Source organism: Babylonia areolata, chromosome 1 (genome assembly GCF_041734735.1).
Source record: "Babylonia areolata isolate BAREFJ2019XMU chromosome 1, ASM4173473v1, whole genome shotgun sequence".
Classification (NCBI taxonomy): Eukaryota; Metazoa; Mollusca; class Gastropoda; order Neogastropoda; family Buccinidae; genus Babylonia; species Babylonia areolata.
Genome location: NC_134876.1, coordinates 31,093,949 through 31,113,861, shown reverse-complemented (window position 1 = coordinate 31,113,861; position 19,913 = coordinate 31,093,949). Strand labels below are relative to the sequence as shown.

The 19,913-nt window shown below is 40.2% G+C and overlaps 1 protein-coding gene across 1 annotated transcript in view; it reads right to left on the bottom strand.

Annotated features, from left to right (window-relative positions):
* LOC143281688 (TATA-binding protein-associated factor 172-like) overlaps positions 1–19,913 on the bottom strand; it is a 61,545-nt gene that overhangs the window by 29,171 nt on the left and 12,461 nt on the right. The window contains 14 exon segments of the mRNA XM_076586942.1: positions 277–451; positions 1,803–1,963; positions 3,211–3,462; positions 4,210–4,339; positions 4,887–5,014; positions 5,913–6,053; positions 7,676–7,852; positions 9,638–9,733; positions 10,467–10,625; positions 12,080–12,197; positions 12,601–12,692; positions 13,508–13,683; positions 15,537–15,668; positions 16,174–16,288. Coding sequence (XP_076443057.1) covers positions 277–451; positions 1,803–1,963; positions 3,211–3,462; positions 4,210–4,339; positions 4,887–5,014; positions 5,913–6,053; positions 7,676–7,852; positions 9,638–9,733; positions 10,467–10,625; positions 12,080–12,197; positions 12,601–12,692; positions 13,508–13,683; positions 15,537–15,668; positions 16,174–16,288 — 2,052 coding nt within the window.

Sequence of the window (19,913 nt, the reverse complement as noted above, 5' to 3'; positions counted from 1 at the left end):
TGAACCACAATGTAACCCATTCATTCACAGGGCTGGTTTCACCATCACTGGAAAAGGTTTTTAAATTTGTAAATTCAAACAGATCTGTGGGAGAGGGGATGGGGAAAAAAAACTTTGTTTTCCCATCTAACCAGAACATCTTCTACATGAGCGTAACAGCACAGCAAAATGCACTCAACCCTAGCAAATTCCAATCAAAACGTAGCAGTGGACAGGTGTGAAAAGAAGACATTTACTGTTGACCATGACTTAAAAACACATCTTTCCAGAACTCACAAATGGTTGCTGCGCCCAGTGGTAGACCACCTGGGCCACAGCAATGCGCTGGAGAGCTGAGCGAGTGTTGAGGTGAAAAACACACAGTTTGCTCAGTGACTCAGCTGGGGGGTCGGCCTCTGCAGGGAGTCCAATGCCTGGCTGACACATGCAGCTGGCCAGTTTACCCAGCAACCTGTGCACAACAGCAGATCCTTCACATTATTTAGATCTGGAAGGGAAATGTGTCATTTCTATCAAACTGAGACAGATTTGTATCACAACAGCAAAACATGATTCACTCCCATGTTCGTTCAGCAAAAGCCAAGAACTGCTGCACATATCCGTCGCTTTAATTAAGCAACAAAACTAAAGACCAAAATGGCGACAAAGCTTTTTTTTGCTGATATTTTGTCAGCTGACAATGCAGCAAATCACTTCATGGCAGCTACTATTTATGTTATTTGGATATTGGATCAAAACAGTTGTTCTGATCAAATCAAGACAGCTGGAAGAAGCCAAGATTTATCAGCATTAAGTGCATGAAATATTATGCATTGGTCAAACAGGCACACAGCCCCTTTATCTCACTTGGATGTTAGTAATCAAAATGTCACTTGAAGGCAGCAAGAAAACATTTTCATAATCTGGAGAGAGTGCAGACTGCTCAAATATTTCACTCTCTCAGTTAGACACACATACCCAAGCAATTTTCTCCCCTTAATATGATATACACAGTACACACAAACATGGGGCATATAACAGCTGTATCTACTTTCGTTTTTTCCCCTTCAGCAGGTTAGTAGTTTGCACAGGACAGGGAATCAAACTTCTGCACAAGTGGGTCCTGGTATAGTATGTGTAATTAAAACATACATACGTGTGCACACACATAACAGCATATCCAAGCATACACATATGCACAGAGCACACAAAATACAATGAGTCACAAACAGGACAAACAAACAGAAGAGTCAACTGATGTGCCCACAGAACACAGTGAAAACTTGAAACAGAATCTCTACTCCGTATCTGGTTAGAACTGAGAAGCAGATATGGAGAGGCCAAACATAATAGGAGAGGCATCATAGAAACTTTCATTGTCAGGAAGGGGATGTTGCAGTTGACAGGGATGCTTGCTGTGAATTCCTCTGTTCATGGTGGAGCTGACAAGAGTTTATCTCATTTCCGTACCCTTCCTCATCTAGAAATGCAGACTGGAAGCTAGACACAACACAACAGCGTTTACAATACAATAGTAACACCACCACCTCCTGACATAAGTAGAAGCACAGGACAGGGGATGACAGAGGTCTCTTGCTGACAGCCTGTACCCTAGGACAGGTGAAAGACTTAGGCAAGTAATCAATGACTGAAGACAAGACATATACATAGATTACAAGCATTCTACCACAAATATCACACTATGTGCAAAGATGTTAAACTGAAGAACACAAACACAGAATCATACACCTTTTTCTTTAACAACATATACTTTTTCTTTAACAACATATAAAGTCACAAAACTTTATTCAAAAAAACAATACCTGGCTCCGGTGATCAGAGCCCTGGTAACACGGTCTGTCTTGGAATCGCCATCATCACCCAGAGCATCACCACCCCCAATGTAGTAGCGCTGGTCCCCTGCTGAGGCAGCTATTTTCTGTGCTTCTGGTACAGGGCGAAACTTGGCTGGGGCCTGGGTGTCCTGCACAGTGATCCCAACAATACCACTGAAATTATTACGTTGGAAATCATAATCACAACAGTTCAATACTGCTGAATGGGAGAAATTGTCAACAACAGTCTACGGTGTAGGAAAATACAGTAAAAAAACAACAACACCTAAAATGAAAAACTTTCTCCCTTATGGACACTAAAAGCAAACTGACCAAGTGTGCAATCATTAAAAGGTATCCCTGTGAGATTTCCCTCCCTTACTCCATTCCTGTGTTTGTGGGCTTCAGCTCCCACATTCACTCACACCAGCAAGTGGGCTTTGATGTGCATGACTTTTTATACTGCTATGCGGGCTGACATGCTCCTGTTTTCAAATGTGTGGATGCTAGGTATATTCACATTTCCATTCCAACCAGACATTGACATGGATAACTAAATCATGAACATTATCTGATTTACATGCATATGCACAGGAAGGGGATTAAGGTACTAGCAAATCAGCATATATGTTAACATGGGAGATCAGGAAAGCCAAGCTCCACTCTTGACCAACCAGGCAATGATACGGAGATCAAATCCTATAAGGCTGAAAGTCAAATGCTCAAACCACTTGACTTCTACACCCGTCAACCCCTTCCAAAAACACTTATTTGGATCATCATTTCCCCTCCCTTGGTCTGACCAGACCTACCACTAAATAAGAAAACTGCTTCAAGAGGATAAAAACAATCAGCTTTATTTTTTCTTCTAAATCCGCTGCGACTGTGAAAAAATCATGCAAACTAGGAAAAAACGTAATAATAACTTTCTGAAATAAACATCTGAAAGCATCATAACAACAGCCATGTTCAAAGGCTTAGTGTCATCATCAAAGCATGTCAGTTTTCTCAACATGGCAAATCTAATTTACCATTACTAAACTGAGGATCAACAACAAAAATTAAATCATCAGGGCTGTAAATCATGATACCAAAATTCAGCCCTTGTATAAAATTATAATTCAAATGATCAATTATAATGGTGCCAAATCTGTATAAAATGACTACAGTCTACTTTTCTTCCAGCTAATCAATTATCAAGTGAATTAATCTTTCCCATTTATGAGCTATCAAGCAGCCACAAACTATAATGTACAGTTGCAAATGAATTAATCTACTACATGAAACTGATTACAATTGAGCTTCTTTCCTGTTCATCAAGCTATCAAGTAGCCACTAACTACAATGTACAGTTGTCAAACTGCACACACACAAAACACACATCCCCACATCTGACCTTGGTTCTGTGCTTGGCTTCGATCAGGAAGCCGGCAATGAAGGGCACTTTGGCCGGCTGCATCAGCATGCACAGCCAGATAGCCAGCCATGGGTTGGAGGCCGCCACTACATAGACTGGCGGAACAGCCCTCAGCAACACTCCCCACACCTGCTCCACCAGTTCCAGGAGCTCCTGCTGAGGCTCCAGCAAACTGCGCTGGTAGATGTGACGCAGGGTGTCTTGCAGGATTGGGATCACCCACTGACAGGTCTGTCAACACATGTGAAACACATACAGGCATCACAATTCATGCATTACAGACTAAAAATAATCGTAATTCACATATAACAGTCTAAAAACAATCGCAACCTACCGGTTACAGTCTAGAAACAATGTTTAATACAGCATCACAATCCACCTGTTACAGTCTAAAAACTGTTCAATGCTGGCATCACAATTCTCCTATTACAGTCTAAAAACTGTTCAATGCTGGCATCACAATTCTCCTATTACAGTCTAAAAACTGTTAAATACAGGCATTACAATTCAATAGTTACAGTCTAAAAAAAAATCTTATACAGGCATCATAATTGAACAGTTGCAGTCTAAAGAGAATGCTTAATACAGGCATCTCATTCAACAGTTACCGTCAAAAGACAATGTTTATTGGCCTGTCAGAGCAAATCTATCAGATAAAACTTGCACCAGTTCAATACAATACAGTATACAACACCCCAAAAATCTGTAGTTTGTGTGGAGCTCTACCACAACATACGAAGCAGTTTTAAGTCAGTTCCCTATTCCTGTGAACAGTTAGTCCATTCCCAATATTATTAGTTTTCTTTCTTCGCGAACAAGATAAAATGTGTCAAAGCAAACAGGATCATTTCCAGTTCTTCAAATGCATAAATTAGGACTACCTCCCCTGCCACTCTAAAGATAATTTTTTTTCTTTTCTTGTGCACCTAATCCAATAATCAGTGATATCTTTCAGAAGTTCACGGAAGCAGTATCTACCTGTGGGTTGGTGCCGTTGGACGACAGAAGACTGAGCAATGTTTGAAGGGCAGCACGTCGCACACTTGCAATATTGTGTCTCAAGAATGGCCACAGTCGTGGCACAAGGTCAGTCAGGGACTGGGACAGACTGGAATGATCATAACAATATTATTACCGTAATCAATATCAATAATCATAATAATGATGATGACATAAAAATATCAAAACAAATACATTTTTCTAAAAGCAACCAAATGGCATCAAATCTAATTGGTAATAACAGAGAAGACAATGTCACAAACCACAGTGCAATCACATTATTCCAAAAAGTTTGGGGGCATATGAAACGATCCAGTTGAAGTTATTTTCTTAATATTTGAGTTTGCTTCGGTGAAGTTGTCTGGAGGGTGGTGAGCCAGGGGGGTGGCAGTAAAGGCTAGCCGAGAACAACTCCTCCCACCCCTCTCCCATACCTTTTTCAACAGCTAAGGTAAACCTCCAGAAATGGGGAAATTTCCAACGCTGGGGGGGTCGGGGGGGGTGGGGGGGGAGGAGGTTGATCTTGACAAGCCACAAATAAACCCAGGAATCATGCAAGGCTAACCCAGAATAACCCCAGAGTAAAACCCAGGAGGTGGAGGGAGGAGGCAGGGGGTAGGGGGGGGGCAGTCAAGGCTGTCACACCGGCCACTTACGATGCCAGGGCAGTGGTGGAGAGGTGGGTCAGGAGCAGGGACAGCAGAGTCATGACGCTGTTGGTGGAGGCCGTCAGGTCGTCCAGGTCCAGCAGGGTCTCCCACAGACAGGCCACCACCTGAGGCACCTGCTTCACAACAACAATACCTGGGCTGTGACAACACATCTAAGGTGGAGGAGAGTACATTTATTTAGTGTTTTCACACCTCTTAAAGCACTTTACAATAACACTTCTGTCAGACACAGCAACACTCAATGAAGCACCAGTCCAACATCAAGCAGTCTTTTGTTTAATTCTCAATGTATTCTTCAAACATTCCTGAAAGGTAAAACTAATCCATGTACTGGCTTCTATACAGTAGAAACTCATGGAAATCTTCGTAGTTCTATCCAGTATTGTATATGTCAGGCAAAATATTGCAGAGTTATTTTACAGACATTAAAATCAAATCTCATCTTCATATCAATATCAAGTTTTGTACATTCACAGATTCCTTCTGTCATTATTTAAAGATATTTTGTAAGTGAGCAGCAAAGGTTGTACAGCACCACCCTGAAGATGATGTCAATGATTTGATACAGGATAACACACTGAACATAACATGTATCCCAGTTTATTCTAAACTGCAAATTCATAAACATGGCCATGTGTATGTATACTTTGTATACATATACATGAGTGTGTTAATGAAATATCAACTAAATGCAACCACAGCTCTGTGCTATGCTGTGCTGTGCTGTCCTATGCTGTGCTGTGCGTGTGCATGTGTGGTTCTGTGTGTGCGGACTGGATCCATGTGCATGAACAATGCTTCTTGTTTGCATTCCTTTGGCATGTGAAAAAAATGCAAATCATTCATCCTTTTTGCTGTTTCTTAAATATGTTACAGGCCATTCTTGATCTGATGAATCCGGCTGACACTGAGGTGCAATATCAAATAAAATAAAAAGATGAATCAGCACTGACATTTTGTTTTTCATCAACATGTAAAACATAGTTGTGAGCTGCCATGAAGCACACAGACCTGATCTGGCATAAGGGTGATCAGTCTGTCAGCCACAGGTATGAGTGAGGCTGCAGCCACTGACCGAACATCATCATCTGGGTCCTGCAGACTTCGGAACACTGCAGGTACGACCACTGGAAGCAGCAGGCTGGTCAAATCCTGCAAACAATTTTGTGTTTCAGACAACGGCTTTATCCTGCAAACATGTTCTGTTTAACACAATGACTTTCTCCTGCTAACATTTTCTGTTTAAGTCAATGACTCTGTCCTGCCAACTTTTTGTGTTTTAGACAACTTTATCCTGCCAACATGTTGTGTTTAAGACAATGATTTTATCCTGCAAAACATGTATTTTAGACAACTTTATCCTGCCAACATGTTGGGTTTAAGACAATGACTTTATCCTGCAAACATGTGTTTGACAACTTTATCCTGCCAACATGTTGGGTTTAAGACAATGACTTTATACTGCAAACATGTGTATATGACAATTTTATCCTGCCAACATGTTGTGTTTAAGACAATGACTTTATCCTGCAAACATGTGCTTAAGACAACTTTATCCTGCCAACATGTTGGGTTTAAGACAATGACTTTATCCTGCAAACATGTGCTTAAGACAACTTTATCCTGCCAACATATTGTGTTTAAGACAATGACTTTATCCTGCAAATATGTGTTTAAGACAACTTTATCCTGCCAACATGTTGTGTTTAAGACATGACTTTATCCTGCAAACATGTGTTTAAGACAACTTTATCCTGCAAACATGTTCTGTTTAAGACAATGACTTTATCCTGCAAACATGTGTTTAAGACAACTTTATCCTGCCAACATGTTGTGTTTAAGACAATGACTTTATCCTGCAAACGTGTTTAAGACAACTTTATCCTGCCAACATGTTGTGTTTAAGACAATGACTTTATCCTGCAAACGTGTTTAAGACAACTTTATCCTGCAAACATGTTCTGTTTAAGACAATGACTTTATCCTGCTAACATTTTCTGTTCAAGACAGCAGCTTTATCCTGTAATCATTCTGTGCTGGAGACAATGATTTAATTTTACATCCAGAATATTCACAAGCCTCATGATTACACGATCTGGTGAACCTACAAATCAAACAAAGACCGAAAAGGACTATCACACTGACTTGAATGGTTTAAACAGTCAAGTCAGTATAAAAATTTTAAAAATCAACAACAAAAATCTCTGTAACATGGTACAAGATTACAGGACCAAGCTCCTTTCAACCAGTGGGCCACCACTCCACTTTGTAGAGATACCTAAGAGGAAGATAACACAGAGTTTGTACAAATACCAATGAGGAAGATAGCACAAAGTCTGTACAGATGACTCAGAGGAAGCCAGCTCAGAACACCTGAACTTACCTTGTTTGCAATCCTTCCCCACAAAGAAAGCAAACATGCGCATACCCTCCCCAAATACCTTAACCTGCCTTGTTTACAATGCCCCCCCCCCCCCAACCCCCCCCCAAAAAAACACGATAAAATCATGTACATCACCTCCCCAAATACCTGAACCTGCCATGTTTACAATCCCTTTCCCCAAAATACAAACATGCACGTCACCTCCCCAAATACCTTAACTTGCATTGTTTACAATCCCTTCCCCCACCCCCCACCACCAAAAAAACCAACACACAAACATGTACATCACTTCTGCATATACCTTAACGTGCCTCGTTTACAATCCCTTTCCCCCCAGCGCCCCCCCCAAAAAACAACAAAAACAAAACATGCACATCACCTCCCCACTCACCTGCCTGACGGCCAGGATGTACTTGAGGCTGAGCAGACCGCCATGCCTCACCTCCCACTGCTGCTGGGCCAACAGCTGCAGCACGATGTCCACCACCCCCCTCACCCCCTCCACCGTCAGGCAGCGGGCGACCACGCCCAGGACCTGAGCACACGTCTCCCGCACTGGGGCCACGACCTGCAAAGTCAATCACACTGCTGCTGTCAGCAACATGTAGGTTTTTTTGTTCTTTATTTGCTTATATTTTATTGCATTGTATTGTGTTATTGTACTGCTGTTTTTTTGTTTGTTCTTTATTGACACTGGGGCCACCACCTGCGCAGTCAGTCACAATAACACAGTCAGTGTCAGTAACACGCAAGCTTTTCTTGTGTGTGTGTTTTTGTTATTTAGTTGACTATATTGTATTGTAATAAGTTATTGTATTGCTGTTTTCTGTTTGTTTGTTTGTTGTTTTTGGCACTGGGGCTACCTTCTGGACAGTCACACTGCTGGTGTCAGCAACACACAGGTACTTTGTTTTTTATTTGACTATATTGTATTGTGTGATTGTCTTGCTGTTTTTTGTTTGTTTGTTTTGTTTTGTTTTGTTTTGGCACTGGGGCCACCTTCTGGACAGTCAGTCACACTGCTGGTGTCAGCAACACACAGGGTCTTTTTTTTTCTTTTTTTTTTTAAGTTCTTTATTTGATTATATTGTATTGTGTTACTGTATTGCTGGTTTTTGTTTGTTTGTTTGTTTGTTTTTGGCAATGGGGATACCTTCTGGACAGTCAGTCACACTGGTGGTGTCAGTAACACACAGGGTTTCAGGGTTGTTTTTTTGGGGGGGGCATGGAGGGGTGTGTGTGTGGGGGGGGGGGTGGTTCTATATTTTACTATATTGTGTTGTGCTATTGTATTGCTGTTTTTTATTTTGTCTGTTCTTTTCTCTTTTATTTTGGCACTGGTGTCACCTTCTGGACAGTTGACTGCTGGTGTCAGCAACACATTGGGTCTTTTGGGGGTACTCTTTTGTTTTTTGTGTAACTGACTATACTGTACACACACACACATGCACACACACACACACACACACACACGCTCGCCTGTATGTGCACACACAGTAAACACCCACTGACAGGCATACAATATATGATTTCAGGAGAGGGGGGAAAAAAGTGAGGTGGGTGAGAGGAAGAAAACTGCAGACATACAGCTATGCTTCATCACATCCAAAGGCCTGTCTGATTGAACAGGTGGGTTTTCAAATTTGTTTTGAAAGTAGATTGTGTTAGTAAGTGATGGAGATCCAAAGGAAGACCATCCCAGACAGATGATGCTTGACAGTAATGATACTGAAAGGCCCTTTGGCCAAACATCTTTGAAGAAGGTTTTCAAAAGAAGAACTGAGATAATTTAACACTACATTCAATGACACTTAAATGAAGATGACACTTGAATGTGAACATTATTTCTTCTAACGCTCTGGATAAGAGATTTCTTCAAAAAATAGAGGGTTTTTTTTGTTGTTGTTTTTAATTGTGGGACAATCTCATTTCCAAAAAGTCATCAATCTGACTTACTAAGCATATAGCCTTGATAACTACTTTTCAAATGTACAAATAATACCAGATGTAACTACAGCAAAACAACCAATAAGCAAAAATCCGTACAAATTCAGATGAATAATTCATTCACTGTCATTTTTTTTCAAGTTATCAAATCATTTATCGAATTAGATTTTAAACTAAAACAATATTCATTCAGTTTGTTGAAAAGTGAATATGATTCTATTGTCCACCTGTGCATTACTTCTAAAACAAAATGTGAACTGACAAAAAGACAGGGAGAGGAGTTCAAAAACACCACACTTATTCTCAAAAACATTTCACAATAAATACCAAACACCACCAAATTCACATTAAAAAAACAGTAACAACAAAAGGCAGAAAGAATTAAAGAAAGAAAAAGAGGACTCACTTCATCTGAGACAAAGTCTCCAAATCTGTCTAAAGCCATGACACTCAGCAGTCGGAGAGACACATCTGACAGCCAGGTCTGGTTCACAGAGTCCATCTGTTATGGAAAACAGTATCCCAAATGATCAACTCAACCAAAAATAAACACCCACAGAGTCATGGACAACAAAATAAATAAATACATAAATAAAAGAAAAGAATCATCAACACTCTTGGAACTACATCCAGTTTACTTCTTTCTTTTCTAACCAGCGATAATAATATTCTGATTACAGTGTTCAATCTAATCCGATTTATGACACTTAGTGAATAGTTCAATAGTACATGTCTTTGCATCTTCACAATTTATTCAGAAACTATGTTTCAAAAGCATGTATATATCACATGCACAGGCAATGTACGCACACACACACACCATCGACACAACAGCAAACTTAAAACACGTACATACATATATTTTCAATTCAATGTATTTGGACAAGTCTTTCAAAAAAGGACTATGTTATAACAATACTGATATTTGAATATGCCTGCATGAATGCAGGTGAAGTGTGTTTTTGATACATTACGTTTTCTTTAAAGCACATGCTTGAAGTGTGACTGTTGCCCTTCTTGAATAAATCGTCATATCTCCCTCACGTTTGCTCACACACATACATGCACTTGCACAGTGTAATATCCTCTGTTCTTGCATAATCATCATTAGATCTCTCTCTCTCTCTCTCCCCCCTCTCACATGCATCCCTCCCTCACACACACAAGCAAATCACAAGGCTGCATAAGCTAGTACCGATAAACATCACATGGAGAGAAGAGAGCAGCCTACCCACCTGAGTGGCAGGGATATCGCTGGCTTTGCCAGCCCCACTGCCATGAACCTTGATGATCTCCCTCAGCCCTGTGGCCGCCCCATGCCGGATCTCCCAGCTGCTGTGGAATAGGTCGTTCATCAGCGCCTCACTGAACCACTGGAAAGGCCACTCCTCCATCTGAAGTGCAATAAATCATCACACAGTTTAGCAGCACCTCCAGACTTACATTTCAGTAGTGTCTAATACAGCTACTGCGGTGCAGTGGCAGAATCAGACATTATGGCTTCTGATCCAGTGATCACCAATGATCAGAGTTCAAGGCCTCCTTTCAACATGACGTCCACATGATGACGATGTGATGGGTACGGCACTTTACTCCAATTTTCCTCACCCCACCCAGGTGTGAACAGGTTTCTGACACTGGATGGGGAAGGTTCAAAACAGCAGAAACTGCGAATAGGGTACCACCTTCCTATGCCAAGCCCCAGACACAGTGAATAATGATTTCACCGCCCCAATGGCTGTAAAAGGCAACAGAACCTTTTAACACAGCTATTGGAGAAAGAAAACTGGATTTTGGTTCAGAGGACAACAAGCAGACAATGACTAAGGGAAGGGCTTTGAAAAGGGAGGGGGGAGAGGGTGTAAATGGGGTGTGCATCTACTGGCAACATTGTCTTTAGATTGAAATGTCATTATCTCCTGTCACTTTTTTTTGTCAAATGTGGCACAGAAGTTGACATCCTAGCAGCCACCACACTCAAAGCACATATGGCTGGTGTCCACTATATGTCCAACACATTCTGTTAATATTCAAATTGCTTCTCCATGCTTCCTTGCACTTCCCATACCACTAAAAACTAAGTTATATCCACCAAAACTTCAATTTGTTAAACTACACATTATATGAAGAAAAAGTAAATAAACAGTTCTTCACTGTTTTATAGTACGTCAATATATAATCACTTTTTGCATGTCCGTAAAAACTTGATCATACTTTATCCACTTGTCAGAAACTACAAAAATAATTTGTTGAGACCCAAATCACAGCAAAACTACATCCGATCTGCTGAAACTGATCTTCAGAACAAACAGAAACAATTCTGCTTTTCCTCTGTAACATCAAATTTTAAATTAAAGTGAAGCCGACATTTCAATCGAGTTTATAATGAAATTACTTGGGAAGGTGGCAGAATGGTTAAGACACTCAGCTGCCAATACAGAGAGTCTGTGAGGGTGTGGGTTCGAATCCTGCTCTTACTCTTTCTCCCAAGTTTGATTGGAAAATTCAACTGAGGGTCTAGTCTTTTGAATGTGACGATAACTCAAGGTCCCGTGTGCAGCACACACTAGGCGCACTGAAAAAGAACCCTTGGCAACGAGAGAGTTGTCTTCTGGCAAAATTATGTAAAAAGAAAACCACTCTGATAGGTACACAAATACAAGAACATGCACTCTGCCTAGCAGATGTGGTGCAGCGTATATGGATTTGTCCGAACGCAGTCCTATAGAAACTGGCACGTACGGCAGCAACATACTATATAATAATAAAACCCATTTACAATATCCATCACACCCACAAAATGTTGACAGTAAGTTCTGTGGGGGAAAACAAAATGACGCAAACTAACCTCCTCGGGGTTAATGGTGTTATCCCCAGTATCCACTACAAGCCTTTCTTCTCCATCATCATCATCCTCAGTTTCCACCTTGATACGCTTCGAAGGTGTGGGACCACTGTTCCTGCAGCTTTGATGAAGGGGAAAAATGAAAGCAAAATGAAGTGCACTGTTATTATTTCATGTTGTAGTTACACATTGTATGAGTGTAAATGAGTGCAGAAAAAAAAAAGAGAGAGAGAGAAGAGACAGAGACAGTGTGTGCATGTGTGTATGTGGACGTGCATGAATGTGTAACTGCGTAAGCGTGTACATACAATAGAGCTCGTATCAAGTAACCAATTCAAATTCAATTAAAAAACACTTTATTAATCCACATGGAAATTAACATGTACAATCAAAGGCTTGCTGTCAAGACCAGCATTCAGGCATGTATGCCCATGCACTATGAGCATTTATTCTGCCTGTGGTATCAGCAGCGTCCTCAACTCACATGAACAGCACAAGGTGAAGGACACAATAATCACACAAACCTGGAACAACTGTTCAGAGGAGAAGCCTGACGCTTCTGTCGACAACCCCCTGTCACTGACAGCAGCTGCTGTCTCACCAGTTCTGCCACAGGCTGAAACATACAGGAAACAAAATCCACATTTCTGTGATCCAAATATTCAAATAACCACTGTTCCTTCAAAGTACTGTAACCGTCGCTTTCTTTTATGATATGGCCAGGCATCAGTCTGGCTTTAGAAATGAAACTTCCTGCAAAATCTGGTCTAGGAATTTAAGATGCACTCAAAAGATGTGGCCATAAAATGGATGACACTCATGTGCATGAGCAAGTGTGTGTGTGTGTGTGTATGTGTTTCTGTTGTTGTTGTTGGGGGGTTTTTTGCGCTTTTTTTTGGTTTTGTTTTTTTGTGGATTTTGTGTGTGTGTGTGTGTGTGTGTGTGTTTCTGTGTGTATGTGTATCCATGCACATGCATATGTGTTTGCCTAAGTGCTTAACATCAATGCAAACACACTGAATCATACACATATAAAGGAAAAAAATATCCACACTAATAAACATGAGCATGAGCAGAAGGAGAAAAGAGAAAAAGTGAGCTGCATTTTACTTTTCTTTAATTTTTTGTTTTAATAGGAAAAACAGATCCATCCTGTCTTGGGAGTATCAGTACCCTTGTAATATACTAGTTTAGATTTATTCTACCATAAACTATAAGAGAAATAAACTATGAATCAGAAGTGGCTTTAAAAAAAAATTTTTTTTAATAAATTTTTTTTATTGTTTTAAAGTCAACCAAAAACAATCATCATAACCCGACTCATCATCAAACGTTACACGTTAGTATATGACACACTGATTTTTGCTCTGCAAACATCCAAAAACAAACATCATAACCCAACTCGTCATCCAACATTTTAACCCCGCTGACCTGTGACACGTTGGGGGAGGCAGGCGGGGTTTCCTGCGGGTCGACAGGGCCCACTTTGAGGTCATCATCGTTGAAGAGATTGGAAGTGTCTACACCCAGGCTGCCTGCCATGTCCAGGCCCAGGCGCTTGTTGAGCAACAACCTCTGCTGAGACAGGCGCTCCTTGTCCTCCATGCCTGCACACCCATCCAGGAGGAGGAGATGTGTTTAACTCTCTCCATACGAACGGCGAAAGAGACGACGTTAACAGCGTTTCACCCCAATTACCACCATCAAAATATTGCAAACGGAAGGCTCTTATACTGAAGAGGTGAATGTTGACAAAGAATACCACAATTCTGACGACGGAAGCTAAAGGTTGGGTCATTGAGACACCCACTGGACATCCGAGGGGTCTGTGTAGAGGAGAAGAGAGGACTGACCGTACTGAGTGAGTGGATGTCCCATCACACACAATGGTGGTCACAGACATTTTGTTCAAGTATTGGTTTTCACATTTGAATGTTATTAATGTTTACAAGGTGGGAGAGGAGGGGTTGAGATGGAGGAAACAGAGTACATTGGAGGATGGAACTAGGGGTGAATCGAATAACTGCTCCCCAAAACATAAAGAAATAGAACGAAATCATAAAAACATTGTCAACTTCAGTTTCAGTTTCAAAGATGGGTCAAAACATGCGGATTAGTCCATATATGCTACACTACATTTGTTTTACTAAAAAAACAACAACATTTTTTCAAAGCAAAAAATAGCAGATGCCTGATTTCCACATAAGCTCAACACACTGATCAAGTCTTGAGAGCCTATGCAAGACAAAACATTGTAGAAAACATGTAAGAGCTGTAGAATTATATTTTATTGCAGGGCTATTTGTTCCTGCTGCTTGGTGTTGTCCATGGGCAGGTCATACTTAAACAATGTTCTACATTCACTGCCTTGACTTTAATTATGGACATGCAACATGTGTTACTGGTCCGCCCACACAAGAACACTCTGTTACATCAATGCATGTACTGTTACTAAGGTTTTTACGTATGTGTGTACTGGTCTGCAAGAGTTGTTACACCAACAGTCCATTACTTTGTGGGTTTTGGTAAACTGTGCTTTTAATAATATTAATGATTTATGTTTTCATTTACAATATTCTAAATGACTCTTTTACACACACACACACACACACACACACACACATATATATATATATATATATATATATATATATATATATATATATATATATATATATATATATGTGTGTGTGTGTGTGTGTGTGTGTGTGTGTGTGTGTGTGTGTGTGTATCAACATATGTGATCACTCCATTCGTTCCAAGTACTTGATTTGCAAAGTGCTTAGAGCTTGTTTCTCCTTGTTTTACAGCACTATATATATTTTTTAATATCATAATCAGTATTGCTGTTCCACTCAAAACCACTTTGATTTATTACAATCCACCATTGTTTTTAGATTAGTTGAAACTTGTGTCAGTTAAAAGCCTATGAAATAAGATAAACTGCGTTGACATGAGATGTTTTTGTTGTTGAAATCTTGATGATGACACTGACAGGATTGAAGATGTCTGTACACACCCCTTCACAAGGAGGCAAAAGCCTTTGCTGAAGAAACCACTCATAATCGTTTTAAAGACAACTTTGTTTACAATTACATGTACCATCACTGTTCAATAAAGAAAACAATCATCCTGAATAAGTGATGCTGTCTTTAAAATCCAGCCGCTTACATACAACATGTAGTCATAAAATCAAGAAAAAAAGAACAAAAATGGAGAATTCTTTCTCCGAGACAAAATATGCAGAACGTTGACTTGCTTAATTTACAACCTACTTAAAAAGTCTGCTATTCTTTTTCATAATCTCTCACTTATATGTATATGACTTTTACAAAATAAGTTTAGAATTTAAAATACATAAGCATGCATTCTCACGCTGATACAGAGATGCATGCATGAATACAAGCATTTCAATAGGTACACATGGGCACACAGACACAGACTTGTCTGATCTCTTTACCTGAGAAGTCCATGTCATACTGTGCCCCCTCACAGCCCAGCAGAGAGGTGCCATAGTTGAGCACACGCTGAATGCTGAACTTGGAGAACAGAACTTTTCCTGCCACATGGGCTGCTGGAGATGCGTCAGGCTCTGTAAACAGAAGACACTCAGGTTGACTTTACTTGTTCGGTGTATGTGTGTGTGTGTGTGTGTGTGTGTGTGTGTGTGTGTGTGTGTGTGTGTGTGTGTGTGGAGGCACATGCATGCATGTATCTGTGTGGATGTAATGTAAGTGTGTATGTTCATGCACTTTTGACAATATGAATGTATGCATGTGTATTACATTATTTAAAATGTTAGGTAGTGTGCTTACCCTGACATTCTGTAAGTATGAGAGGGTGAGAATGGGTGATAAATGTATGCATGTGGATATGTATGCAAGTGTATTTTTCTCTGTGTGTGTGTGTGTGTGTGTGTGTATGCGCATGTGTGTGTGCATGCACGTCTTAAAAAAGTGTCTGTCAGTTTACCTCCACAGATGCATGCACAAGAGCATATGTGCTTGCAAGTACTTTCCTATTACTATCCTATGCATCAGCTTTGCACAACATGCCTAAAATGTTTGTTTCGGAAAAGTCAGAAAACTAATCACGACCTGAATTGAGAGTTCCTCTGGGCATCCACTGTGGTACATTCTTAGCAACTGCCTCAAGTGCTTGGCCTGCCGCAACGCGCGTTTCCCAGCTGCTGTTACGAAGAAATCCATGTATCTGTCAAAAAAAAAACAAAAACAAAAAACATACATGTCTTTGAAAGTCTGCAAACTGAACTTTCAGATTTAGACTGCACAATCATTTTTGAGTATACAAATAACCACTGTAGTTGCATGTTCTGCTCAAAAAGCAATATTTCTGTTCACCAGTGAACGATCCTGAAATATTTATTTGCACATATGTACATATACACGTGCACATACCTATGCACATGCTCTATACATATGCATACATAGACAACACAGACTTCAACTCTCCACTTTAAGGAATGAAATAGTAGGAATGCACCCAGAAATTTTTGCACATCTGAATTCATAAACACAGAAGAGCTGAAAGGTGAGATCAAGCTGAAGAACAGTCACATTTGAAACAAAAGGGAGTGTTCTGGAAAAACAAATTGACATCACTGAGCTATGATAATGCAACAAATCACAGGACTACACACACACACACACGCGCGTGCGCGCGCACGCACGCACGCACACACACTACATGACAAATTCCACAGCTGCTTTCAAACAGACAACACAATGTGAAAAACTGAATTATGCTCCCAAGATGATCTTTTTTGCACAGCTGTGAAAGGACGCAAGAATGAAACAAACCAACAACAACAAAACATCAGATGTGAACACATCTTTAAGCTTTCAGTGTTTCTGGATAGAAATGGTCCCACCATTCTATCAACCAGAACAAAAACACAGGTCTTATCAGAACAAGAAAACTCAAGCCACAACAGAGAAGAAAAATAAACCAACCCCTCGCATAATCTGTCACCCCATTTTCCATAAACTGTCACCCCAAACTTGCGAGTCTTTCAGCCAACACAAAGACAGAAGACAACATGATGTGACATTCATTTGCCCGCTAGCCTGTTGACTGGAACAAAGCATATAAATTCAACCCAAAAGCAGTCCAAATGAACGTCAGTCCCTGAGTGGGTAATTTGGTAGGCATGCAATATAACTCACTGAACACAAGTCAATCAATTGTTTTGCCGTTTCCCCGGTAATACAACTGTCTTTGTCTCTGAAGAGAAAAAATATCAAGACAAAAAATAAAATCTAAGATAATTAAAAAAAAAATCCACTTCTGAGCACCACCCATTTCTGCAGCATTAATTTCTTTTTGTCTTTCACTAAACTCCTATAAAACTGATGCTTCAGGGGTTTTTTTTTTTTTGTTTTTTCAATCCATCTTGAATTAAATGTTTTGTTACTAATACGTAAACCATTACTACACTCAGATACCACTGCCAGCTACTTCCGCATGGGATCCGTTCTCTCCCTTGGGAAACCTGAAATCCCCAGGTCCAGTATTTACACCATGTCAAGTTTTTACTGACGGTACTAGATTCTTCCCTGGTGTGTTTAGATAAACACAGTCTTTTTCCCAAGATAAAGTAGCTGTGTTCCATACTTTGTTTAATCTAGCATTCACAAACAGATTGGTAATTTTATACAGATGATAAATGACTGCCAGATTCTCTTCCTCACAGATCTGATTTCATTGAGTGACAAATGATTGACAACCAACTTTTTTCATCAACAGGTTCTAAAGTTTGTTATGACTGCTCACGGATTCATCATCACTATAAGCTTTAACCACTTTAGTGGTTGTGTTTATATGGAAGGTAAAATACTGACTTACTGAATCACTTCGCCAAATTGTGGTCTGTTCACAGAGAATGCAAATGGCGGTTAACTAACCCACCATCACTCCCGTTTTCACGAAAAGAGTGCTGAGTTCATACCAATGACAAATAGCTGCTCATGATTCACTCATTTCACAAACTTCATTCAAACAACCACAGGTAAAAGGATTGACCACTGACTCTCCATCACAGACTGATGAGTTCATAAAGATGGTAAATGACTGCCCACTGTCCTTCAACGCAAGTTCATGAAAACAGTTACATATAACTGCTCACTGTCTTTGTCCAACTGACTGCATGTTCACAGTGATTGCTGCATAATCGTAACCGCTCAGTCCTTCTCCAACTTTGTCTTTCTCCAACTAAGTTCGCAATGATGGTTGTACATAAAGTTCTGCCCCACTGTTTTTCTTCAACTTAGTTCGTCTTTCACCAGCCAAGCTCACAATGATGGTGATAAAGTTCTGCCTCACTATCTTTCTCCAGCTAAGTTCACAATGATGGTAATACATAAAGTTCTGCGCCACTGTCTTTTTCCAGCTAAGTTCACAATGATGGTAATACATAAAGTTCTGTGCCACTTTCTTTCTCCAGCTAAGTTCACAATGATGGTAATACATAAAGTTCTGCCCTGCTGTCTTTCTCCAGCTAAGTTCACAATGATGGTAATACATAATGTTCTGCCTCACTATCTTTCTCCAGCTAAGTTCACAATGATGGTAATACATAATGTTCTGCCTCACTATCTTTCTCCAGCTAAGTTCACAATGATGGTAATACATAAAGTTCTGCCTCACTATCTTTCTCCAGCTAAGTTCACAATGATGGTAATACATAAAGTTCTGTGCCACTGTCTTTCTCCAGCTAAGTTCACAATGATGGTCATACATAAAGTTCTGCCCTGCTGTCTATCTCCAGCTAAGTTCACTATGATGGTAATACATAAAGTTATGCCTCACTATCTTTCTCCAGCTAAGTTCACAATGATGGTAATACATAAAGTTCTGCCCCGCTGTCTTTCTCCAGCTAAGATCACAATGATGGTAATACATAAAGTTCTGCCCCGCTGTCTTTCTCCAGCTAAGTTCACAATGATGGTAATACATAAAGTTCTGCCTCACTATCTTTCTCCAGCTAAGTTCACAATGATGGTAATACATAAAGTTCTGCCCCGCTGTCTTTCTCCAGCTAAGTTCACAATGATGGTAATACATAAAGTTCTGCACCACTGTCTTTCTCCAGCTAAGTTCACAATGATGGTAATACATAAAGTTCTGCCCCGCTATCTTTCTCCAGCTAAGTTCACAATGATGGTAATACATAAAGTTCTGCGCCACTGTCTTTCTCCAGCTAAGTTCACAATGATGGTCATACATAAAGTTCTGCCTCACTATCTTTCTCCAGCTAAGTTCACAATGATGGTCATACATAAAGTTCTGCCTTACTATCTTTCTCCAGCTAAGTTCACAATGATGGTCATACATAAAGTTCTGCCTCACTATCTTTCTCCAGCTAAGTTCACAATGATGGTAATACATAAAGTTCTGCCCTGCTGTCTTTCTCCAGCTAAGTTCACAATGATGGTAATACATAAAGTTCTGCCCCGCTGTCTTTCTCCAGCTAAGTTCACAATGATGGTAATACATAAAGTTCTGCCCCGCTGTCTTTCTCCAGCTACGTTCACAAAGATGGTTATATCATATGTAACTGACCACTGTCTTTCTCCAGCTAAGTTCACTATGATGGTAATACATAAAGTTCTGCCCCGCTGTCTTTCTCCAGCTAAGTTCACAAAGATGGTAATATCATATGTAACTGACCACTGTCTTTCTCCAGCTAAGCGCACAACGAATGAATGATAGTTACATATACAACTGCTCACTGTCTTTCTCCAAGTTCACAATGCTGGTTATACATGAAGCTCTAGCGCACAACGAATGAATGATGGTTACATATACAACTGCTCAC